Source organism: Taudactylus pleione, unplaced genomic scaffold (genome assembly GCF_031769625.1).
Source record: "Taudactylus pleione unplaced genomic scaffold, aTauple2 ptg000574l, whole genome shotgun sequence".
In the NCBI taxonomy this organism is placed as follows: domain Eukaryota; kingdom Metazoa; phylum Chordata; class Amphibia; order Anura; family Myobatrachidae; genus Taudactylus; species Taudactylus pleione.
This window is the reverse complement of record NW_028284976.1, coordinates 1,832,754-1,859,193: the sequence shown is the minus strand read 5'-3', so window position 1 is coordinate 1,859,193 and position 26,440 is coordinate 1,832,754. Positions and strand designations below refer to the sequence as shown.

At 48.5% G+C, this 26,440-nt stretch overlaps 1 protein-coding gene across 1 annotated transcript in view; it reads left to right on the top strand.

Annotated features, from left to right (window-relative positions):
• Nucleotides 1-3,606: 3,606 nt before the first annotated feature.
• Nucleotides 3,607-26,440, top strand: part of METAP1 (methionyl aminopeptidase 1) — a 71,618-nt gene continuing 48,784 nt past the window's right edge. The window contains exon 1 of the mRNA XM_088453265.1: nucleotides 3,607-3,932. Coding sequence (XP_088309391.1) covers nucleotides 3,819-3,932 — 114 coding nt within the window. The 5' untranslated portion in view covers nucleotides 3,607-3,818. The remainder of the gene's footprint in view (nucleotides 3,933-26,440) is intronic.

Genomic DNA, 26,440 nt, shown 5'->3' with positions numbered 1-26,440 from the left:
ATCAGAGGGCCTGATTCAGAGCCGCTCGCTCTGACAGAGCGCTCGCTCTGAATCAGGGCCGGGCTTTTTTTTTTTTTGATCGGCCTCTTGGCCGCTTGCATAGCTGTAGGTGACCACCCACAGCTATTGCGAGTGGCCATGATGATGGTCGCGATGGTCAAGACCAACGCGCTTGCGACAAGACCCTTGTGGTAGGGTCTCGTGGCCGCAAGCCCCAGAGAGATTTCGGCTCTAACAGAGCCGAAATCTCTCCACTGACATCAGTCGTGATGTCAGTGAGGCCACCCCCAAACGGCAGGCGTTCTCATGGGAACGCCTCCGTTTGGGCAGCCACCACCCCGGCCCGCCCACCAAAGGGGGCGAGCTGTCACTCAACATCGACAGCTCGCCCCCTTTGGTGCGAGACCTGAAGTGACAGATTGCCCGTCGCTAGCTGGGTCTCGAGCATGCGCACGACGGAGCAGGCTCCGTTGTGCGCATATGCTGTGGGCCACCATCGACCCGGTTGCGAGCACTCAGCACCTGCAACCGGGTCTAAATCAGGCCCAGAGTTCATAGAAGAGGCCCACGGAACCTTCAAGATTTGAAGACTGTTTGTGTGGAAGAATGGGACAAAATCACACCTGAGCAATGCATGTGACTAGTTTCTCCATACAAGAGGCGTCTTGAAGCTGTCTTTACCAACAAAGGTTTTTGTATGAAGTATTAAATAAATTTCAGTAAGCGTAAGCGTTTGATTTCTTTGCATGTGTGGATTGCATGGGTTGTTGCTCACATTTGGTGAAAATTGAATTACAATAGCCCCATTACAATATACATTGGGACATCCATGTTTGTAATTGAAGAGGGAGCAATGGAGCAAGTTTAACTACGTTACTTTATTATAGAGTAGGTGCCTTGGCATCAGGGATGTAGCTAGGGGCATGCGACCAGAGCTGACACCCAGAACGCAGGGCTATGTGGGCAGCAACGTTGACGCCCCACGGCACTTGCTTCTGGCTAGCAGGGTGCCTGGAACAACACTCTGCAGCCAGGTTCACTGCTGCGGCATGTTTAAAGCGTCCTTGAGACATTCCTGACAGGCACCCTGCAGTCTGTACCGCTGAATGGAGCGTACTAAGGGCCTGATTCAGACTCAGTCGCGAGCTCTGAGCGCTCGCAACCGGGTCAATGGTGGCCCAGAGCGCATGCGCACGACAGAGCCGGCTCCATCGTGCGCATGCGCGAGACCCGGATAGCGACGGGCAATCCGTTGCTCTGGGTCTCGCACCAAAGGGGGCGTGCTGTCGATGTTGAGTGACAGCATGCCCCCTTTGGTGGGGGTGGCTGCCCAGACGGAGGCGTTCCCATGAGAACGCCTACCGTCTGGGGGCGGCCCCACTGACATCACTGGCAACTGGTGGCAACCCACAGCAATGCGAGCGCCAGGAGGCCGCTCCATAAAAAAAAAGACGCCCAGATTCAGAGCGAGCGCTCTGTCAGAGCGTCCGGCTCTGAATCAGGGCCTAAGTATGCTCCAGTCAGTGCTGCCAGCCCCACCCCCTCCACGTGACATCAGATGCAAAGGGAGCCCTGTTAAAACTCTGCTTGGCATCTCTATTTGCATTAGAAGGTTGTAACCTTCAAGCCTATGACACATAAGCATACCTATCAACATGACCCATTCCAGGAGGAACAAAATGCTCTGTTCCTGGACTTCCCTCTTAATTTAGGGTTGGGTACGGAACCCCACTGGTCAGAATCCTGACGCCGGATTCCTGACAGGGTATGATACCGACACCCGTCAGTCGGTAACCTAACCCTCCCCCTCCCTGGTACCTAAACCTAACCTCCCCCTCCCTGCACCCTAAACATAACCCTTCCCCCTTAGTGGCTAACCTCCCCCTAGTGCCTAACCATATCGCTAACACTCCCCCTAACCTCGCTACTTTCCTTTGTGATGTCGGCATTATGACCACATCCCCTTAATTTATGATTGCCATCACCTATATTGAAACACCCATCTAATGCTGTGCATCCACTATGCAATTATTTGTCAGATATCTGTCCAATCTGGCTGGTTGGAATGAAAACCTGGTAATGTATGGGAGCAAATTACAATACAAATTTGCTCCCAAACACTAGAAAATGGACAAGATTTTACTTCCCACCAGATTGGACAGAAAATTGTAGAGTGTACTGTATGCCCAGCATTATCAATGAACTAGTTCAACACAGGTGCTGACAATCATATATTAAGGGCTTATTCAATTTGAGACGAAAAGTCAGTTTCCGCGAGTTTTTGGCGGAAACTTTTCGCCGATTACGTCATTTTTGACTGTTTGACTTTTACCCCGTATTCAATTTGGAAGACTTTTCACCTAGTCAATGCAATAGGCGAAAAAGTTTCGCCTGTGAATGGGGGGCAGAAAAAAGTGCAGAATTGGGGTTTTGGGGTACAACATTGCGGGAACCCCCCTGCAGCCTTCAGACAGTCCCCCAAAGGTAATCGGTGTAAAAAAAAATACTTAAGTTCACCCCAAAAAATTACTTTGAAAAAGGGGGCGAAAAAAAAAAATGTTGGAGTACAAATTTAAAAACTAGCGAACTTGACTCTGGAGGGGTACCCAAGTATGCCCCAAGTGTTTTTTTTTATTGCAGGTGCTTGCGGAAGGTGGATTTTTCAACTTCACTTTCACAACTTTTAAATATGCTGACTCCCATTTTCAAGTACCCCAAAGATGCTGGCATAAGATATTTTCTGGAAAAAAAGCTCCTAAATACTATTCTGCATCACATATAGAAAAACGCTATTAAACAGCTATTGAGCCCATTTAAAATCACCAAATACCTTCAGCAAGTCAAATCGGGGGGGTACCATAGCAAACCCCCATGTCAGAGCATCTTTTGAGGGGTGTCAGGCTGATTTCCCCAAAAATTATAGTACTTTCCGCCTGTTTCAGTTTTGCCGGGTCCTGTTTTCACGTACTTCCATATTGAGTACGGGGTAAAGCAGGGACGGCCGCGATACTTTTCCGCCTGAAAACAGGCAAAGTAGGCGGAAAGTCAGAGGCCGCGAAAAAGTATCGCGGCTCGGCTCATATTGAATACGGCTCTAAGGGGGAAGTCCAGGAACAGAGCATTTTGTCCCTCCTGGAATGGGTCATGATGGGAGGTATGCATAAGGTATAGCTTTATTATATATAAATAAATGAAGAATGTGTTATCTCCCCCTGCAGTACTTACCTTCAGGATGAATTGGCTATTTATAAACAAAAGATAGTAATAGGAAATATAGACCACTAGCCATAATCACCCCTCTCCTATACCCTTGTCATCTCATGCTACCTGTCAGAGTACCGGACCGGGATGTGGAGGGCAAACAGCCATGGTGCTATATAGACTGACGGTCACTGCATCTGCGTTCCCTTGTTGCTGCATATCTACAACTGAATTAATATCTGCTATAGCCACGCCCATAACGGTTGCCACGCCCATGTAAGCTAGCGTCATCATATACATATATAGATAGAGGACGTGTCCCGCCGCATAGCCCCGCCCACATGACATGTGCACCCCGCCTTTCCGCCTGCAGCTCACATAGCTCCGCCTACGGCAGCCGGCACCTATAGGGAGAGACTTCCTTCTCTGAGTGCACACGATGAGCGGCGGCGCTGCTGGAGCTGCTTTTCCTCTTCCTGTTGTCACCAGACGTCACTCTCCCAGTTCTCCCCGCAGACAGGCTGGTCGCATGTTCACAACGCCACCCAGCTTCCTCCAGCACACGCCCCCCGCCCCCTCCTCCCCGCCGTCCTGTGGGTGCAGCAGCCGGGTGAAGCATGGCGGCGGTGGAGAGCAGAGTATGTGAGACAGAGGACTGCACCAGCGCAGCCAAACTGCAGTGCCCGACCTGCATCAAGCTGGGCATCCAGGGCTCGTACTTCTGCTCACAGGTACCTGGCATATTGGGGACCCCATACTTCTCCCCAGCCATCCCTGGTTGTCCATGCTGCACCCATGGTGCCGGCCCCTACCCCCTCTCCCCCTGAGAGCTGTATGCCATGCATGTCCTGGCTGCTGCCTACAGTGTGTGCTGCTCGCCATTCCAGTGCCCATGTCATGTGCGTGTACCCGGCTTGTTACAATGCGTTTGATGCTTCCTATACATGTGCTGTAGTACAGCTTCTCATGTTTGTGCAGGAGTACATCTGTGTGCCAGTATACATAGCGATACAATTCATTCACCTTTCCCCATACATAGCATACTGCTATGTATATACCGTACATGCCAGCACATTCATATCCTTTCTTCCTATTACACTTGTTTTAACAAATCTAACAATTTGAGCTGATAATTTAAGATTACCTAATTTTTTTCCCCTGTATATACTTGCACTGCAGCAGAATGTAGGAATAGATAATGAATGGTCAGAGGCCAGGGCACCATGCCACCAGCAGCTTTCTTGTTGAGGGATGTATTAACAAATTGTCTGTATGAGTCAGAGAAGGTATTCCTCCATTCACTTAAAGAGACAAAAAAAAGTCTAAATGTCAACGGTAACTTTTTAGACTCAGTGGGTGTGTTTCAATTGTTTTTTACAATGCGATAATTGAGCGCTCAGTGTTGCAATTCAATTGTTCTGGGCGCTCATTATCGCCCTCTTTGCCCCATATGAGACTGGGTTTAGCCGTGTAAAACTGCTAAACCCATCTAAAGTTTTGGTTATTGCACGCTAACTGCGGTTAACGCACCCTAACCAGGGGGTTTCTCTCGCATTTCTGCTTGCACCCACCTGAGCTGCCAGCAAAAGAATTGAATCGCCCTTATTGGCTATAGGGATTGATCAAACCCTAGTTGTATGTTAACTTTCTCCTCCTTTTAATAAGTGTGTGTGTATAATATATATATATATATATATATATATATATATATGTATATTTTGTCCCCTTACCTTGGGTATAATGCATGCAATTGTCCCCCAATTTGTATTCATCCACCTCTTTTAACCCCCCCTTAACAGTCTATTTAATATAATGTGCACACCAGTGCTCTTTACCCACCCACCCATACAGATTGTGGGCCCCATTCAATAATGAGTGATATGCTTGTTATAAGCTGGGTACACACCTAGCAGATATATCTGCAGATGATGGTGGTTCATACTTACCTGAACAACAATCATCTGTGTGTTAGAGGAGGGTGGGTCTTGCTGGCCGGGGGCGTGTTGCCCCCTCCCGCCCCCACCCCGGGGATGCCGCTGTAAGTGTACGGGCTATTGGCTGACCGCCCCTACACACAGCACGATGCCCCAATATATCTGCGCAGCACAGCCGACACAATATGTCTGTGAACGAAGTTGTTCAGACATATCGCTGGTACACATTGGCTGACGGGCACCTGATGTATTGGCAGATCAATTGATTGGCCAATATATCTGACAGTGTGCACCCAGCATTAAATGGTGCTCCAACCAATTGGCTCATTTAAGATTAGTAACGAGTGATAACATGTATATCGCTTGTTATTAAATGGGGACCTATATATGCTATTAGCACGGGTGGCAACTGTACATGCATATATTTTGACGTTTAGAGACAGAAATTAAATTTAGAAAGTATTCATCAACATTTGATGTGGGGCAGGTCTTAAGGTAGGTACACAGTATACAATATATCGTCCGTTCTAGCGGTCTGTGATGGATTGCGACGCCCATCCTGTAGTGTGTACTGGCAATTCCACCCAATTCATCGTTTGAATTGGGTGGTTGCATCGTCCCACCTGATATGCTGCCCATTAGATTGGACGATTCCACGGATGACGTGGTGTTGGTACCAGAAGCATGTAACGATATATCGCATCATCATTTGGGGATTGTGCAATGTTTATGACGATGTGATATATCGTTGCATTGCATTGGTTGCTCCATCTTTCAGGTGTGTACCCAGCTGTAGTGACCATTGAGTCATTTGATACCAGTCACAACAGTTACCACACCCAGCGGATGCTTGTAAGTATTTTGATGTTAATTCTACCAGTTGAAATCTGTTACCTTTTAAGTGTGAAATGTATACCTCTGCTCTTCTTGGGTGCCAAAATAGAGCCTAATTTTGATTAAATCACACATATTTGGTTTCCCTAACTTTGAAGCTTAAGGCTAAACATTTTACAATAGGGCGTGATTCAATTGAACGCAAATTAAATAACGCTGGGAGGGAGCTCCCGGAGCTATTCAATTCATCGCGCTGTTAAGGATTTCTTCTTGCACCCCAGAAGGGGTGTGAACAGAAATCCGCCAAAAGTACAGGTGCGATGCTGTTTTCTGCCTTTAGCGCTGCGGAAACAGCATCGCGCCGGGCAGTTTAGTTGGAGAAAGCCCGTTCTCGCAACTAATCACCCTGTTTAAGGGGCGGGAGAACGGCCATTTTGCCGACCTAACAGCATGCTGAATTGAATAGCTCCGGGAGCTCCCTCCCAGTACTATTTAATTCATGTTCAATTGATTCGAGCCTATAGTTAGAGAATGTACTTACAGTGTGTGTGCGTGTGTGGAATCTTGTTGTCCTGGATAGTGGATTGACACTTCGGGTATCGGCCACAATCAGTCATTCTTTCATCTGAGGAACATGACAGGAATCAAGCACTTAGGGGGTCATTCAGACCCGGTCGTTAGCGCCGATGCGCTCGGACCGGGTCGTTGGCCCCCCACAGAGCATGCCGTAGTGCGCATGCGTGAGACCCGCTACGACCGACAGCGCCGGTCGTAGCGGGTCTTGATCCAAAGGGGGCGAGCTATCGATGTTGATTGACAGCTCGCCCCGTTTGGAAGGCGGGCCGGGGGGGGTGGCAGCCCAAATGGAGGCGTTCCCATGGGAACGTCTACCGTTTGGGGGAGGCCCCACTGACATCACTAGTGAAGTCAGTGGAGAGCTTCCGTCTCTGACACAGCCAGAAGCTCTCCGGGGCTTACGACAAGTGAGACCCTACCCTAGGGTCTCGTCGTAAGCCCCGATGCTTGTGATGGTCTCTGACCATCGCGACCATCACCGGAGCGGTTGTTAGAGCTGTGGGTGTTAGGCTGTGGGTTAACGACCGCAACAGAGGTGGGCGGTCAGGATGCAAGTGGCCGCCCAGTTTCTGAGCAACCGCTTGCATCCTCCGACCGCCTCTGAATGAGGCCCTTAATTCCCTCAGAAGATCTGCCTAATGCAGTGGTTCCCAAACTCTGTATCGTGGCACCCTGGGGTGCCTTGGGACATGTGCAGGAGTGCCTCAGGTTGGTGGTCCAGCACCAAATCTAGTTATTTATGGTCAATGTAATGTAAATATGTGGGCAAACAGAAGTGCAAATCTGTCCACCACCACATAACTGTCCCTAAGGATGACAGTTAAGTAAAGTTTGGGAACCACTGGCCTACTGTCATGCATTTATATCATCACGCCTAGACTACTTCAATGCCCTCTACCTAGGTCTCCAAGCAAAACAATTGCACCGTTTGCAGATGCTACAAAATGCAGATGCCAGGCTATTAACTAACCATCCCCGTTCCAGCCACATAACACCCATCCTCTACTCCTTTCACTGGCTGCCTGTAAGATGGCAAATCGTTTTCAAGATTGTCTTACTGACTTACAAAACCCTACATGACCAGGGCCCAAGGTACTTAAAGCAGCTACTGATCACTCAAGGTGCATATCCACAACACGTTTAAGGAACGATTGAACGATAACGACATCGTAATTGTTCATTATATTGTTCAGTGGATTTTGAGCCCACAGTGAACGATATTTCGTTCAGTGTGGGCACCCTCCCTCATCCCCGAACCTGCACATCCTGACTATACCGTCAGGTTGGACAGCAGGTTCGGGCGATTAACAACTGCATCAACGGGAGCGCTCATCACTTGTCGTTGACGGCATATCCACTGCATGATATTGCGGACGATGAACGATAACGATGTACTTTCTCTTTCATCCACTAGGGGACACTGGAGGTGCTTACGCTGGGGTATAGAGGCATGGATAACTGGAGCCGGCACTTTAAATAATTTAGAAGTGTGAAGCTCCTCCCCCTCTATGCCCCATCAGCCCTCAGTTTAGAAAATGTGCCTACTAGGAGCTGGTCACATTTTGCCAGTGTTGGCTAACCTTGACACTCCAGCTGTTGTGGAACTATATATCCCAGCATGCCCTGCCACAGTTTTAGCATGCCCTAATAGCAAAACTGTAGCAGTGCATGCTGGGTTATGTAGTTCCATAACAGCTGGAGTGTCAAGGTTAGCCAACACTGTATTATGCTGTGCTCCAGCAATACATTTATTTTATTTAATTTTATTTTATTTTAAGAATCTTTTACACATCATATAGGTACTCTTCGCCACCTATCTAAAAGGTGGGGTCCGGGCACCTGGCGCCCTGGTGTTTTAGCAAACACCAGGAAGGAGTGCAGGTCCTGCTGTCAGCGCTGCGCTGTGTTAGAGATACACAGTGCTACACGCGGCTCCCTGCTTCTCCCCTCTTCCCGCTGATACACGCGGGTAGCGCGGAGGGGAGGGGGAGGGACGGACATAGCCATAATGGAGCCCTTAGGGAATGAAGAAGGGGGCGGGGCCTAATCAGCGCAGGCTCTCTCTCTTCTATGCACGGCAAGCGGCTGTAAAAAAAAAAACAGCGTGGCTGCCGTTTATTAACTGTTAAATGTCTGCATCTCTCCCTTATACAGGAAGAGTGCAGCAGATCGGAAGGCTGGATTCTTTGGCTCCCCATTCCTGGCTACAGCAGCTATAAGTTAAGCAGAGGCTGTGCATAATATACTGGGGGTGCAGGGAATCTGATCTGTGGGAAGGGAGTGGGGTGTGCTCCTCCTCTGTCCCAAGCCAGCCTTCTGTTTTTCTTTACCTCTGTATATACTTTGTCCCTCTGTGTGTGGTGACTATGTGTATCCATGTCAAACAGAACAAAAGCGCCTCAAAAGATGTTTGTTTGTTCTAGGTGTAACAACAAACTATCCAAGCCGCATACTGCTGGGTCCACGTTATGTGATGCTTGTATAGCAATTGATCCACCTATGGCTATTACTGCCTCACCTGCGCCTACATGGGCCGCTGACATGGTAGGAGTAATGACGGATTTAACGTCTGTGTTAGCTGAGGCACGCAAGTCTCAACCTCCCTTGGTTGCTGAGCTAACCAAGTCTCTTGACACCCTGGTACAGGTAATGGGTACAGCTGTGTCCGCACCCTCCACTTCCTTACAGGGACCGACACAAAAGCGTCCTTTATCGACTGTTCTCCAGTCAGAAGAGTCTGACGAGAAATTCCTCGCTACGGAGGATGCTGAGGAAGGGGAATTGGAGGAAGCATTACAGGACGATACCCCTCTCCCGGGGTGGAATCTTTAATTTTGGCGGTCAGAAAAATCCTTAACTTACCTGTGGATGTGATTCCTGCATCCCATGAGTGTGAATTATTTCATGAACAACCAAAGAGCTCGGCGGTTTTTCTGTTCTCACAGCAACTTCAACAGCAGCTCTCAGTGGCCTGGAAGCAACCGGATAAACGGTTCCAAATTCCGCGCCGGTTTCCTTCTAGCTACCCTTTTCCATCAACCATGATGGAGAAGTGGGAAATACCCCCTCCAGTAGATGCGTCCGTCTCCCATCTTTCTAAAAAAACAGCACTCCCAGTACCGGGAGCTACAGTACTAAAAGATCCTTCGGATTGTAAATTGGAGACAACGCTAAGATCTATTTATATCGCAGCGGGTGCTCAACTTAGGCCCACCCTTATTACTGCTTGGGTTAACAAAGCGGTGGTTTGCTGGGCTGACCAGTTCATTACAGGTTTGGACTCGGGTACTTCTAGAGCAGAGTTACGCTTACTAGCTGAACACATCCGCGAGTCTGCAGTTTTCCTGGGAGAAGCGTCAAAAGATATCAGTCAGATTAGTGCTTGCATATCTGCTTCTGCTATTTCGGGCCGCAGAGCCCTCTGGTTGCGCGCCTGGCATGCGGATGCAGAATCCAAGCGTGCGGTGGAGGGTTTGCCATTCAATGGCGACATGCTGTTTGGCGTGGAATTAGACAAATGGATATCCCAGGCCACGGGGGGGTAAGTCTTCCTTCCTCCCGTCAACTGCATCGGCTCTCAGACAATCTTACACTGGACCTTCCTTTCATTCCTTTCGTGCGCCACATTCCTTTCATGGTGGAGCCAGAGGTGCTCCCTCCCAAGCAAGAGGTGGCAGAGGTAGAGGTCGCCCACACTCGGTTGCACGTAGACAGGAGCCTAAGCCAGCTGAAAAACAGGTGGCATGACGGTCTTCCGTCCCACCTGGGACCACCTACAGTGGGAGGTCACCTGCAAAGATTTCAACAGGTTTGGAACCAGACATCTCCAGAGCCGTGGATCCACAGACTAATTTCCCTGGGGTACCGAATAGAGTTCGAGGTCCCCCCTCCACCTCGGTTCTTCACTACAAGTCTGCCAATACCTGCAGACAAGGCCAGGGTTCTACAGGAGGCTATCCAGTCTTTAGTAGTGTCATCTGTGCTAGTCCCAGTTCCAGAACATCAACGAGGTATGGGGTTTTACTCAAACCTGTTTGTAGTACCCAAACCGGATGGATCGGTCAGGCCCATCTTGAACCTCAAGTCATTGAACCTGTATCTGAAGATGTATCGGTTCAAAATGGAATCTCTGCAGTCCGTTATTGCGAGCTTGGAACCGGGAGAGTTCCTATTATCCATGGATATCAAGGATGCTTATCTCCACGTTCCCATTTGGGAACCACACCAAGCTTTTCTGCGTTTCGCCATATTGAAGGATCATTATCAGTTTCGGGCATTGCCGTTCGGGTTATCCTCGGCTCCCCGCATCTTCATCAAACTCATGTCAGTCATGATTGCTCTCCTTCGGTCATCGGGAGTGAACATAATCCCTTATTTGGACGACCTGCTACTCAAGGCGCAGTCGGTATCTCTTCTTACAAGCCATACCTTACTGACATATCAGACTCTAATCCAACATGGTTGGATAATAAACTTCAAGAAATCAAATCTCAATCCGTTCAGCTGGTCCTCAGACCAAAGAGGGTGTCCCTCCTTCTTTGTCTGCGTCTCCTGGGGAAGATGGTAGCAACCTTCAAGGCAATACAGTTCGGGCGGTTCCACTCCAGGGTGTTTCAGCTGGACCTACTAACACAGGGGTCAGGGTCTCATCTGCTCCTACATCGCCAGATCCGTCTGAGCCCTTCTCTGGTGGACACAATCCAACAATCTTCTTGCGGGCCGGAGATTCGGAGTGTGGGACTGGATCATCGTAACAACGGATGCCAGCCTTCGAGGATGGGGTGCTGTAGTCCTCGATTATCATTTACAGGGTCGATGGTCCCCTCTAGAACAAAAGTGGCCCATAAATGTTTTGGAACTCAGAGCGATCTACAATGCTCTGATAGAAGCAACAGAGTTTCTAAGAACTCGTCCGGTAAGAGTTCAGTCCGACGACGCGACGGCCGTCGCGTACATCAACCGCCAAGGAGGGACTCGGAGTCACATGGCCATGCGAGAAGTAACTCAAATTCTCAGGTGGGCCGAGAGCCAGTCAGTAATCCTGTCGGCGGTATTCATCCCGGGTGTGGACAGTTGGGAGGCAGATTACCTAAGCCGACAGGATATCCACCCCGGGGAATGGATGCTTCATCCAGACGTGTTCAACGCGCTGATATGTCGATGGGGATGTCCTCAGGTGGACCTCATGGCGTCACGATTGAATCGTCAGCTCCCGGTATACGTGTCAAGAACTCGAGATCCGCATGCAGTGGCAGTAGACGCTCTGACAGTTCCATGGAACTACGACTTGGTTTACCTTTCCTCTGATTCCACTTCCTCGACTGCTAAAAAGGATAAAACACGAGTCCGCCTCTGTCATTCTCGTGGCTCCGAACTGGCCTCGGAGGAGTTGGTTCGCGGACGTTCGGTCCCTATTGTCAGACGATCCGTGGCCCCTTCCTCTGCGCCTGGATCTGCTACAGCAAGGTCCTTTAGTACACCCCAACCTAGTGCAACTGCGTTTAACGGGGTGGCTCTTGAAACCGATATCTTAAGACGCAGAGGAATCCCAGACTCTGTCATTCCCACCATGCTACGCGCCAGGAAACCAGTTTCTGCTGCGCATTATCACCGCATCTGGCGTTCTTATATCTCGTGGTGGTCCAGTCGGGATCTTCCATCTAGGACTTTTCGGTTGTCCAGGTTTCTGCTTTTTCTTCAGACTGGTCTGGATTCTGGCCTTCGTCTTGGAACTTTAAAGGTGCAGGTTTCTGCCCTTTCCTTTTTCTTTCAACGGAAATTGGCCCTCATTCCTGAGGTGCAGACGTTTCTTCAAGGGATCTTGCGGGTGCAGCCTCCTTTTGTACCTCCGATTGCTCCTTGGGACTTGAACTTAGTGCTTTTGTTTCTTCAGTCGTCCATGTTTGAACCTTTGGAAGAGGTTGATATTAAGTACTTGTCTTGGAAGACTGTCCTTCTCTTGGCTCTAGCTTCGGCTCGTAGAGTTTCGGAATTGGGTGCTCTGTCCTATAAGCCACCTTACCTTGTGTTTCATGCTGATAGGGCGGAACTCCGGACGGTAGCCGCCTTCCTTCCCAAGGTAGTGTCGGCTTTTCATATTAATCAGCCTATTGTGGTACCTTCTTTGGTGGAGGACTCTGGTGGTTCTTTTACCTTGGATGTGGTTAGAGCTCTCCGCATCTATGTTGACAAGACTGCTTCCCTCCGTAAGTCTGAGTCACTTTTTGTCCTCTATGATGCGGTTCGGAGGGTTGACCAGCGTCTAAGCAGACTTTGGCACGTTGGATCCGACTGACTATTCATCTGGCTTATGTAGGTGCCGAACGCCGGCCTCCTTCGTCCATTTCGGCTCATCCACACGTTCTGTGGGTGCGTCCTGGGCGGCCGGTAGGGGAACCTCCACGTCACAGTTGTGCCGTGCGGACACTTGGTCTTCTGTGCACACGTTTGTCAAGTTTTACAAATTTGATACGTTCGCGGTTTCGGCATCCCGTTTTGGCCGTCTTGTTCTGCAGGCCCCGCAGAGCGCTCCCGCCCGTGGGGAAAACTTTGGGACGTCCCCAGCGTAAGCACCTCCAGTGTCCCCTAGTGGATGAAAGAGAAAATGAGATTTTGGTACCTACCGGTAAATCCTTTTCTCTGATTCCACAGGGGACACTGGACGCCCACCTCTGCGCTCTTAGCCTGCCTGTTCGGTTTGTTACATATGTTGTATGTTTTGATTATTGTGTGTTCTCTGCCTTTTTACTCCGCTTGTTCTCCATCTCCTCTCGGTCTTCATTTTCTAAACTGAGGGCTGATGGGGCATAGAGGGGGAGGAGCTTCACACTTCTAAATTATTTAAAGTGCCGGCTCCAGTTATCCACGCCTCTATACCCCAGCGTAAGCACCTCCAGTGTCCCCTGTGGAATCAGAAAAAAGGATTTACCGGTAGGTACCAAAATCCCATTTTTCTACCTCAGGGTCCATAGGTTATCCATAGGATATCTTGGGGTATAGGCGATGGCGGCAGATATCGGGCAACTCTGAGTTAAAGTTTTCAGCCTCCCAGGGTACACTGAGGTCTCTCTCCTATACCCCGCCCCTGAGCAAAGGAAAATCCGTTTTGTAGGTGCCCAGCTCGCAGTCGGGTCACCATATTCAGAGGGGGGCTGTTACAGCCCCTGAAGTTTTTCAAACAGCTTTGCTGCACAAGATGAGCTGTACAGCATAGATGTCTGTGCCAGGCCTGGCCAACCTGTGGCTCTCCAGCTGTTGTGAAACTACAAGTCCCAGCATGCCTTGCCAGAGTTTTAGCATTCCCTAATAGCAAAACTGTGGCAAGGCATGCTGGGACTTGTAGTTTCACAACAGCTGGAGAGCCACAGGTTGGCCAGGCCTGGTCTATGCTGTCGCTCCTTCACCCCGCCGGATCAGAACGCCGGTACTGATCCGGGGATGCTGGTGGGTGTCTGGGGTTGCAGCTAGCAGTGACCCTAGAATATCCCTGACTGTGACTGGATTTAAGGGGGTCAGGTAAGCGACGGGGTCCCGTGGAGGGTACCCGCCGATTCAGTCATTTGGTCCTCAGGAAGGGGGCTCCCTGGGGCCAGGCTGTGCTTGGAGCCAGGTACTGATCCTGCGCTTTCCACTGGACCACCAGGGACAGCGGGCTGCAGCAGTGTGAATATGCTCCAGCGTCCCAGGGGTTAATAGCATGCCAGGGGAGCGCGCCTTCCCTGTCTCACAGCCAGTGCCTTTCCACAGCGGTCTGGTGAGCTGTCAGTGCTCCTCCCCCGGGCCCGCCTCCTCGGCGGCCATTTTCTAGGAAGTGTGCAAACACTGTTGGAGTTTGATACAGGTGTCATCGCGGTCTGGGTCCCTCGCATACCTCTCCTCTGATAAGATCAGAGTGTGCAGCGCTGTTTCCTACCAGGCTCTGGTCTGTGTAGTTGATCACAGTGCTTGTAGTGCAGGTTATTTAATTATTTCTGCATTGTATGTGACTATATGCTAGCGCTGTCTGACTGTACTTTCACTTGTCAGCCATTATACTAGATCTAAAGTCTATATACCTGGCCTTATACGGGCAGTCCGTGCACCTTGGTTATTGAGGATGAGGATCCCCCCGTGGCCAAATATAATTATGCCGCCTTTTAAGGATGTTAAGGGAGATGCCACTGTATTTCCTCTATCTGGTCAGTCAGTGGATCATTTAGAGGAGGTGTGGAAATATCCGGGTAAGCGGTTCCAGCCTCAAAAACACTTGGCCTTTGCATACCCATTTGCAGATAATTATTTTTCCAAATGGGAAACACCTCCACAGGTGGATTCTCATGTCACACGCCTAGTGAGGAGTGCTACATTGACCATGTCCTCCTTAAAGGATGTTACGGATCGCAAGGTGGAAATATGCCTAAAATCCATTTATTCCCTTGCTGGAGGTGCTCCCAGACCGGCTATGGCCTTGTGCTGGGTAGCCAGAGCCACGGAGCGGTGGGCAGATACCTTGGAAGTGTCTCTGGACACTGACTCTTCCCCCTGAACAGGTGGAGTTAGTGGGCAATCTCAGAAACTCAGCCACGTACATCAATGAGGCAGCCTTAGATATAGGTCTCATCACTTCCAGAATCTCCTCGGCAGCAGTAGCAGCTCGCCGCTCCCTGTGCTTGCGCTCTTGGAAAGCAGATGCAGATTCCAAGAAGGGATTGGAATGCTTGCCCTTTAATGGACAGGTCCTGTTTGGTCCTGATCTGGACAATATTGTGGCCACTCTGGCAGCAGCTAAATCTGAGTGTTTGCCATCGGCTACAGTCCCATCAGGGTCTGGTACTTCGTCCTTTCAGCCTTATATGGCCCAGGATAAGTCCAAGATAGTCCTTTCCCAGACAGTCGGGTAACAGGAAATCTGCCAAGCCAAAGAAGCGGGCTTGGAGTACAAGACGTCGGGCGATAAGCCTTCAGCCTGACGGAACGAACCTTGGGGGACCCCATTGTGGGAGTCCGCCTGCTTCAGTTCGCCCGGTGCTGGTACCTGACTACCAAGGACACTTTGGTACAAGAGGTGGTCTCTCGGGGGTATGCCCTCTCCTTCCGGTGAAGGCCTCCCAGCCGGTTTTTCACCACAGGCCTTTCGTCAGACCAGGACAAGGCCCTGGAACGTCAGGAATTTTGCACTCTATGCTCCAGGCTGGAGTTATAGTGCCTGTTCTGTTACCCCAGAGGGGCACCGGTTTCTATTCCAATCCCTTTCTGGTGCAGAACCCAATGGGTCTTACCGGCCCATCCTCCACATAAAGTCCTTGAGGGTCCCTCTGTTCAGGATGGAGACCCTGCAGTCCATTATTCTGGCAGTGGAGCCTGGGGATTTCATGGTGTCGTTGGACATTCAGGACGCCTACCTGCATGTCCCTATTATCTTAGCACACCAGCAATTCCTCCGGTTTGCAGTGCTTGACCAACATTTCCAGTTCCAGGCACTGCCCTTTGGTCTGGCCACAGCGCTTCGTATCTTTACCAAAGTCATGGCAGCCCACCTGCGGATGCAGGGGGGTCCGCTTGTTACCTTATCTGGACGACCTTCTGTTGTTAGCATGGTCTCCAGAGATCCTCCAGCGCCATCGGCAACTGACAATATCTGTGTTACAGAATCACTGCTAGTTGATAAACTGTAAGAAATCCACCCTGGTTCCCTCGCAGAGGATGCTCCATCTCTGGGCTCTGTTGGACTCTCAACAACAGAGGATCTTTGTGATGGAGGAAAAGATCTCTGCATTACAGGCAAAGTTACGCAGTTGCCTCCAGAGCCACCGAGTGTCTGTTCTCTCGGCGATGAGCTTACTGGGCTCCATGGTGTCAATGTTCGACATGGTGGAATATGCCCAGTTTCACTCCAGACATCTGCAGAAATTGATCCTCTCCAGATGGAATGGGTTGCCCCAGCAGATAAAGACACAGTCCATGGTGCTTTCTCCGGAGGTATGTCTGTCTGGCCTGGTGGCTGCAGACGCCCCTTTTGGGTGGCAAACTGGGTCTTTCTGACAACGGACGCCAGTCTCCGGGGCTGAGGAGCAGTGACTGGTCCACACTTGTTCCAGGGCAGGTGGACACCAAAAGAATCTGCCCTTCCAATAAACATCTTGGAACTTCAGGCGGTTTTCAAAGCTCTCCAGCAAGCAAAACATGTTCTCCATGGAAAACCCGTACAGATACAATCGGACAGCGCCATCACGGTGGCTTACTTAAACCGCCAAGGAGGAACCCGAAATCAGGCTGACAGGTGTCCCGCTTTCTGACTTGGGCGGAGGGCAAACTTCCTGCCATCTCGGCGGTGTTCATACCAGGAGTCCTCAACTGGGAAGCAGACTTTCTCAGCCATCAAGACGTGCATCCAGGAGAATGGTCTCTTCACCAGGAGGTGTTTCAACTCCTGGTGGACAAGTGGGGCCTTCCAGAGAGAGACATCATGGCCTCCCGACACAACAATCTGCCTGTGTACGGGTCAAGAACAAGAGACACGGAGTCTCTGGTAGACGCTCTGTCGGTCCGGTGGACCTTCCAGTTTGCGTACCTCTTCCCTCCGTTCTCCCTTCTTCCTCGAGTGGTTCGAAAATTCAAGCAAGAAGGCACAACGCTCTTATTGATAGCTCCAGCGTGGCCCGGACGTCACTGGTACTTAGAATTTCGGAGTCTCTCCATAGACACTCCGATGCTGTTGCCTCTAAGTCCGGACCTGTTGTCTCAAGTTCCTTGCCATTACCCGGTCCTGAGCTGTCTGTCTTTGATGGCGTGGCTGTTGAGACTGCTCTCTTAAGGTCCAGGGGTTTTTCCAGCTCTGTAGTTAACACCATGCTCAGAGCTCGGAAACCTGCGTCTGCAAGAATTTACCACCGAGTGTGGCAAACTTTCTTTGAATGGTGTCGCCCTAGAGGCTATGATCCTCAGGTGTTCAGGATATCCAGTGTTTTGGCTTTCCTACAGGCGGGCTTAGATCACTGTCTTCGCCTTGCTTCCCTGAAGGTGCAAGTTTCTGCCCTGTCAGTGTGGTTTCAGCGTAGGATTGCTACTCTTCCTGATGTCCACACCTTTCTGCAAGGTGTACTTCGTATTCAGCCTTCCTTTGTTCCACCAGTGGCTCCTTGCGATTTGGCTGTGGTCCTGAGGGCTCTCCAAGGACCACCATTTGAACCACTGGGCTCAGTGGATTTAAAATGGCTTACAGCTAAGACTGTTTCTTCTGGCCATTGCTTCGGCCAGAAGGGCCTCAGAATTGGGGGCTCTCATGTTGACCTCCCTTTCTAATTTTTCATAGGACAGGGCGCTGCTTTGCATTCGCCCTGGTTTCCTACCTAAGGCGGTATCTATTTTCCACATTAACAAGGAAATCATTGTGCCGGCTTTTAATTCTCCAGACCTCTCGGCTGGTGAGGTCTCCTTGGATGTGGTACGTGCTCTAAGGATTTATGTTGACCGTACCAATTCATTTAGGAAGTCAGCCTCCTTTATGGCTTCCGTAAGAAGGGTTGGACTGCCATTAAGCAAACTTTGGCAGGATGAATTCGCGTGGCCATTTCTGAGGCTTACATTCATGAAGGCCTTCCTGTTCCATCCTCTGTTATAGCTCATTCCACCAGGTCTGTGGGTCCTTTTGTGGACAGCTCGCCGTTATGCCTCTGCTGTTAAGCTTTGCAAGGCAGCAACGTGGTCTACTGTCCATACCTTTTGTGAGGTATTATGCATTTGACACCTTCGCCTCTCAGGATGCTTCCTTCGGGTGGCGGAATCTCCTTTTCAGCACAGGAGCGTCCCCACCCTTAAAGGATGCTGCTTTAGGACATCCCCAAGGTATCCTGTGGATACCCTATGGAATCTGAAGTAGAAAATGAGATATGGTAAGAACTTACCCTTGTTATCTCTGTTTCTACGAAGTCCATAGGGTTCCACAGGGCTCCCGCTCTGTCGGACCTGTACTGCAGATGAGCTTTGCTCTGGTCACTGTTTTTTCCGTTTCCTTTTTTGGTGATAATGTGATTCTTGTGTGTTCCAGAACTTTCTTCTTTCTTCTTCTCCTCCTCCGGCCTATGGCTTGTTACGTAACTGACTTTCCTTGGCTCGGGGGCGGGGTATAGGAGAGGGACCCCAGTGCATCCTGGGAGGCAGAAAACTTTAAATCTGAGGTGCCCGATGTCTGCTGCCATCGCCTATACCCCAAGGTATCCTGTGGAATAAATATGGACTTTGTAGAAATGGAGATAACAAGGGTAAGTTCTTAACATATTGTCGTTCATTTACTTTGTGTAGTGGATTTGCACCCTTACAGTCCCACTCGTTTACCGTGATCCGTTGATGGACTATTAATACCTAGAATCTCCCAGAATTTATTTGGGGGTTGAGCTTTCAGCTTTGTGGCTCTGACTCTATGGAACCCTCTCTCTTTCCATCCCCCCCCCCCCCAATTTGAGAAGCCTCCACTCTAGAATCCTTCAAAAATAGACTCAAGACTTTCCTATTCAAAGCATTTCTCTAATGTCCCTTGTTAAGCTTGTTTTGTATTTTGTGCTATGTAAAGCACTTTGAGTGTAATTACATAGGTAAACTTTTTTTTTTTTTTTTTACCAGAACCATAACATTTGCTCGGTTTTTATACAACTTGTAAAGGTTTTTTCACACCTATATAACTATTGCGCTTTTTATCTGTTAGTTATCAATCGAAAACCACATTAAAGATTGGCAAGTGCAAATACTGCTGTATTTTAAAATTTAGCACTGCCTGCACACAGTGGAGGTAGGCAGAATACCCTGAGCATGGAGCCCTATCCATTCACTAGGAACAGATTTTTTTTTTTTTTTTTTTTATATTTTTACTGTGATATCACTACCCCCCATAAATCACATGAACTGTCTCCCTTTGCCAGTCATTGATTGCCCTCTTCTATAGAGGAGGAGATGATGTACAGAAGAATAGCATGATGAAAATTACATAACTATGTTGCTCTAAATTGACATTGTTTGCTGCTTTATTAACTCCAGAATATACTAGTACCCATTTAAATGTACCCCCAATTTAACTACAGCAATTATTTTGCACAAAAGAAATTGCTTTTATAGAATTTTTTAACACTAATGCAAAAGTGATTTCCACAAAATAAGAAGTCCTTTGCACTAGCTTCACCATTCACGGCATTAGCATGTCCTTGTTTTCGCCTGTTTTGCAAGTGAAAAGCGGGAGCGCTCAATGTAAAATTACATGATAACTTCGCCTCAAAACAGGCGCCTCTAATTGAATCTGGCCCTAGATGTTCATATAGTTTCTCTGCAGTGCCGCAACTAAGGGGGGGCTGGAGGTGCACCGGGTGCGCCGCTGTACCCGGTGCCAGTGACCTCCAGCCCGGCGCTGCAGAGAGGCTCCAAGGCAGACGTCTGCTGGTAATATTTATTACCAGTGGGCGCCCCCGGCTCCTTCTCTGCAGCGACGCGGTGTAGCCGGAGGCTGGAGTTCTCTCCCGAACTCCAGCTTCCGGCTCTCCCCACGGGCACTATGGGGGAGACGTCATGACGTCTCCCCCATAGTTCTGAGGAGCAGCCGGCGGACCGGACGCGACACTGGATTCAGGAGCGGGGTTCAAGGTAAGTTTTTTTTTTTTTTTTTTTTTTTTTTTTTTTTTTTTAATAAACTGCACTACAGGGGCATTATCACGGGCATTACTATGGGGGCATGGGCATTACCACAGGGGCATTACTATGGGGGCATGGGCATTACCACAGGGGCATTACTATGGGGGCATGGGCATTACCACAGGGGCATTACTATGGGGGCATGGGCATTACCACAGGGGCATTACTATGGGGGCATGGGCATTACTATGAGGGTATGTGCATTACCACAGGGGCTTTAATATGGGAGCATGGGCTCTACAGGGGCATTACTATGGGGGTATTAACATATGGGCATTACTATGGGGGCATTACAATATGGGCACTACAGGGGCATTGCTATGGGGCATTACTATGGGGGTATTATCATATGGGGACTACTACAGGAGCATTACTATATGGGCACTACTACAGAGGCATTACCTCAGGGGACATTACTATAGGGGCACTGCGGCAGGGGGAATTACCAGGGGGGGGGGGGGGCAAATTACTGTCTTGCCCCTGGTAACAAAAATCCTAGTTTCGGCCCTGCTCTCTGGAATAACAATTTTATGGGCAAAAGGTAGTTGGTCTAGTTTGAAGCCATTTCAGATTGATTGCGACTTTGGTTTGAGATGATGGATTCATTTACCCTCTCAAATTAGTATCTGCATTATGAGGTTTTCAAGATGCTTGGTTAAATCTGTGATTTTAAGTAATATAATCTGTGTCCTGAAATCCCTTGCTGGTAATGTATTCCTACGGATGCTTTTGTGTTTTTATCCCATACAGTCTGTCATGATATACCTGGGAAGACAATGGGGTAAATTCAATTATCCTTAAATTACTTGCAGCCGCTAGAAAGTGTGGCTATTTGCTGTACTTAGGGTACAAGCGGACTCATGGATCTTTGTTTGCAGCCTCATAAGGATGCAAGCAACATGAGCGAGTTCAAGGCGCAAATTGTGGTGCCAGCAACAGTGTTGAAATGCTGTTGTAAGGACAATTTGCGCTCTTCACAGGTAATAGAATCGACCACTATATCTTTTAATAATGTTTTGTATATGATGACATTGGGGGGAGATTCAGTTGTTTTGTGGGTGCCCAAACATAATGGCCCCCCATCAGAGCAATTCAGTTGTGTAAGCCCCCCCCCCCTGTAGGATGCAGGTGTCCAAATCACTGGGTTTAGCCGGCTAAACCCATCTAAACTATTTTGGGTGCCCAAACTCCTGACTTATTGCACATTTCTGTTTGCCACCATGGGAGGTGGTGAGCAGAAATTGAATTGCTCCGTCGTGCGCCCATTAGTCAGAGCCGCAGGTGCAAACAATTGAAATCCTCCCAATGAATGATCATACACGATCGATTTGTTTAATTCCTCATTTACTTTTAAAGCTAGTTCAACTGTATAGAATGATCTTATTTACGCTGGATTACAAATTATGGGGGGGGGGGGGATGTATCAAAGCTTGGAGAGAGATAAAGTACCAACCAATTAGCTCCAAATTGTCATTTTTCAAACAGCCTGTTAAATGATTGGTTAGTGCTTTACTATCCAAGCTTTGATAAATCTCCCCCTATGTATCAAAGTAGAATGAATATTATTTTGTGAGAATGTCTGTCTATATCTCTCCATGGGGGTGATTCAATTCAGCTTGCTGTAAATAGCGCCGGTAAAGGAGTGCCCGGAGCTATTCAATTCAGCACTGTTAAGCTGGCCACACACTAGACCAACTTACATCCAACCAGCCAACTTGTTGATTGGTTGGAATGAAAATCTGGTAAGGTATGGGAGTAAATGATGATCAGCAATTTGCTCCTAAATGCCAGAATACAGATGAAAATGGTCGTCAGACAAGTTTGTTAAATGTTTGATCTAAACAATTTGTTCAAACAGTTTTGTTCATTTTCCGGCGTTTGGGAGCAAATTACTGATTGTCATTTGCTTTCATTCCTTACCAGGTTTTCATTCCAACCAATCAACAAGTTGGCTGGTTGGATGTAAGTTGGTCTAGTGTGTGGACAGCTTTAGGCCGACTAAAGGATTTCTGCTTGCACAATCCTGAGGTGCGAGCAGTAATCCGACCAAAGTGCCGGCCGCAAGACTATTTGCCGGCTTAACGCGGCACTAACAGCCCCAAGGCCCACACTTTAGTCTGAAAAAGCCGACTAGCGCCCTTAATAGCCAGCTTAAGTCGCACTAAGTGTCATTTTCCCACTTAAGTCGGACTTAACAGCGCGCTGAATTGAATAGCTCCGGGGATATTCATAGCGCGCTATATGGATTCGCCCCCCATTAGTCAAATAGCAAGTGGAGTTAGAGAAAGTAATTGAATGCTTTAGAGCAGTGTATTTCAGAAGTACACTATGAGAACATTTGTCCAAGGAAATATTAGTAACTGCATTTAAATATCCTACTATAATACTATGACTTCAGCTTTCCTAATCAGGTTACATAACATGACATTCAGTTTACCTATAAAAATTATTTTTTATTTAATACATTTTTAAAGTCAGTCATGCAATTTTCCTTAGTCATACATTAGCTCTGAATGGGTCATACTGGAGAACTCCCAAGACATTCAACGTGGATTTCTCATATGCCACCTTTCTAACAAGTCCGTTTGTAAAATTTCTGCCCTGTGCGTTTTGTTTTTGTGAAGTGAGCAACTCGGCAAAAAAGCAGTAAGACACAGAAGCTCACAGAACAGTACCGAGGGTGCTGAGTGGGCCATATTTACAAAGCGTTTTTGGTATGTGCCTCAAATTGCCTTGGTGCACCTGGATTGTTCTAACGAACATTTAAAGATTCCCATGCAGCTGTGATGTAGTGGTGCAATTCCCCAATCCCCAGAACCTGTGTTTGGGGCATCGGTGAGATCAAACATGCTGGATTTCCCTGATTTACCGATCCCAACCAGAATATGATCAGGATCAGCAAATCATGGATTTTTAACAAGAAGAATTTTACCTGTTCTCAGACAGATCGGCAGTATGTGGTTCTGATCGGGGAAACTGCTGTCAGATATATGGGAGCCTTTATGGTGCATACACACGGTCAGATATGTCAGATGAACGATTTTACAAACTATTTGAACGCTTGAACGATTTCAGACAATGTTAAAATAAATTGACCAAATCTGACTGCAAACACAGACTATCAGGGGTATTCAATATGGGTGCGATAACATCGTTTTTGCGTTAATATCGGAGGTATGACGTCATTATCGCAGGTTTTACTTTTACACCGTATTCAATTGCAAAGACTTATCGCAGTTTTGAAAAGTCTTTGATAAATAACGGGGATAACTTTTCACCATTGAATAGGTGTCGAAAAAAAGTGCAGAATTGGGGTTTAGGGGTGCAGGCTTTAAAAAAAAATAGCCTGCACCCCTGGGAATGACATTTAAAAAAGAACTGTGTCAAAAAAAAAAAATAGGGACACCCCAAAAAATTAATTTAAAAATTGGGGTGAAAAAAAAGAAATGGGAAAAAATTGTTAAACAATAGGGAAATGGGTTCAGGGCTATTCTGCATGTATGCGGCAGATGTTTTCTAGAATAGAATTATAGCGGCAGGTGCACAAATGCAGAATTTTTAAAAACTTACTTTAGGGACTTAAAAATATGCTAGTACCCATTTTCATGTACCCCAAATTTGATGGGACCACTTAAAAAAAAAAAGAAAAAAATAACCTAAGTGCTCTTCTGCATCACTTCTTCAATGTCGGGAAAAAACACCTGCTGCGGCTATTTAAGGCCCCGACTTTCAATTAAAGGCTAAAACGGGTGTACCCATAGTGTTCCCACATGTTTTTATTACTTTAGGGGGGTCTTACAATTATTTTAATGAAAAATCGTAACTTTACGCAAATCCAACTTCGGAGTTTCCAGTTTTCGTTAATTTTATATTGAGTACGGGGATAAGCGGGAGCGCGCACCATACTTTAACGCAGAAAAAAACTCCGATATGAAACGTTAACTTCGACAGTGAAGTTAACGTTTCATATTGAATACCCCTGTATGTCAGATATCGTTATCTGACAAACGGGAACGCGCATCGTTCTTCGCTGCAGCACACGTCAGATTTTCTTTGAGATAAGAACGATTTTCTAAATTATCGTTCTAATCTGAAAGAATCTGACCTGTGTATTTACCATTAGTCTACTTTTTGCTGTCCGGAGATATATATTCATAATGCCGACATACACCAAGGTGTGCAAATATAGGGGAAGTTTAGTGATGCATATTGTGCAAAAACTTGTTTCTGCACTGTTCCACAAAACATGGTACATTTAAATTTTAAAATAAGCGAATCATACCAGAACTGTTGTTTATGTTTTGTTTAATATTTGACAAATAACCTTATTTAGAAATGTACCAAAATCTGCTCACTGCCTTTTGTAAATCCGATTCCCCAAACCAGTGTGGATGAGATTTCTGCTCTGCTCTGCAAACTAGCAGAAGTGTAAAGATTATCTGATGAAGGGAATATGATATATTCCTGAAGCATTATGTACTTTCGTGCTTGGAGACTATACAATTGCTATAAATAAAGTGGAACTTCTAACCAAGCTGGATTCCCAATTGTGTGGAGCTGCTTCTTTTGTACGCATAACGTTGTGCGAATTTAGTGCTGTTCCATTCTGAAGTCCAGAACCAGATGCAGAAGTGTTATTGGCATAACCCCGTGCTTATTTCTAGTGTCTTGACATAAAGCTAATTTCTATTTTCTACTTCAGGGTCCATAGGGTATCCACAGGATACCTTGGGGTATAGGTGTGACGTCAGTCGCAGGGCACCAAAGAGTTAAGCTTTCAGCCTCCCAGGATGCACTAGGTCCCCCTCCTATACCCCGCCCCCAGGCCAAGGCACCTCAGTTTAGTTTGGTGCCCGGCCGGAGTCGGGTGCACCTGTTGGAGTGGGGGCTAGAAGAGCCCCTGAAGCTTATTCTTCATGCAGCTGTGGCTGCACAACTGGATGAACAGCATGGACAGTCAGTCCTGAAGTCCATGCTGTCTTCCCTACACCCCGCCGGTACCAGAACGCCGGTACTGATCCGGGGATGCTGGTGGGCGTCTGGGGTCACAGCTAGCGGTGACCCCAGATGCTCCGGACCATGGCCGGATTCAAGGGGGACAGAGGTAAGCAGCGGGGTCCCGCGGTGGGTCCCCGCTGATCACATGGTCCTAAGTCCCCAGGCAGGGGGCTCCCTGGGGACTGGCTGCAGCGTGGAGCCAGGCGACCAACCTGCGCTTCCACTACCCCCTGGGACAGCGGACCGCAGCAGAGCGGTAGCGCTGCGGCGTCCCAGGGGTTAAATGCATGCCAGGGGAGCGCGCCTTCCCTGTCTCACAGCCGGCGCCTCCCCCGCTGCACACAGCCCTCTCTGCACTGTGCTGACTGGTCCTGTGTCAGCGCTCCTCCCCCAGGCCAGCTTCTCTCTGCTCCTCGGCGGCCATCTTCTCTGCAACGCATGGTGAACGCTGCTGGAAGTCTGGAAGGAAGCATCGTGGTCTGGGTCCCCCCGCATACCTCTCCTCCGCTGTGGCTCAGGTCTGTGTATGCAGCGCTGTGTCCTACCAGGCCCTGTGTCTGTGTAGTTGAGTGATCAGCGCTGTTAGTGCAGGAATTGTTATTTCTCTGCATTGTATGTGACTGTGCTAGCGCTGCCTGTAACTATTCTTCACTAAACTGTCAGCTTTATTACTGTCCCTGTTCTTTCTGCTAAAGCCCTTGCGGTGCGTTGCTGCAGGGTGGTCTCTCGCCTATTTAATACTTAATTGGTGAGAGAGGTCACATACGTGGTGCCATCATGTCTGAAAGTGATTTTCCCCTCCGGCTACAGTGTACCACGTGCAAAGTACCGTTAGCGGAGGGGGAGGGTAGCGCGGAGGGCCTTTGCCGGCAGTGTTGTCCATGGCGCGGCCTATTACGGTTACAGCACCGGTACAGGAGCCGCCCTGGGCTTGTTTCGCTCAGGCGTTAACAGCTTTAGTGGGCCAGTTAGCTCCGCAGCCCGCGTTTACTCCGATGGGTTTGTCCCAGCAGTCTGTGGTGTCGTCACCCATGCAGGGGTTCCCACGACAATTGGTGGTACCCCACAGTCTCCCTATTTCCCCGCTCCCGGGTTCTCAGGAGCCAGCGTGGGTTAACTCCCTGACGAGTTCTTTACAGCACTTGTCGGATGTATTGCAAGGGGAGTCTGTGATGCGGCCTCATAAAAGGCCGGTGGCGTCTCTGTCCGCTCCTTATGAGGATGACGAAGGGACGTCTGATGAT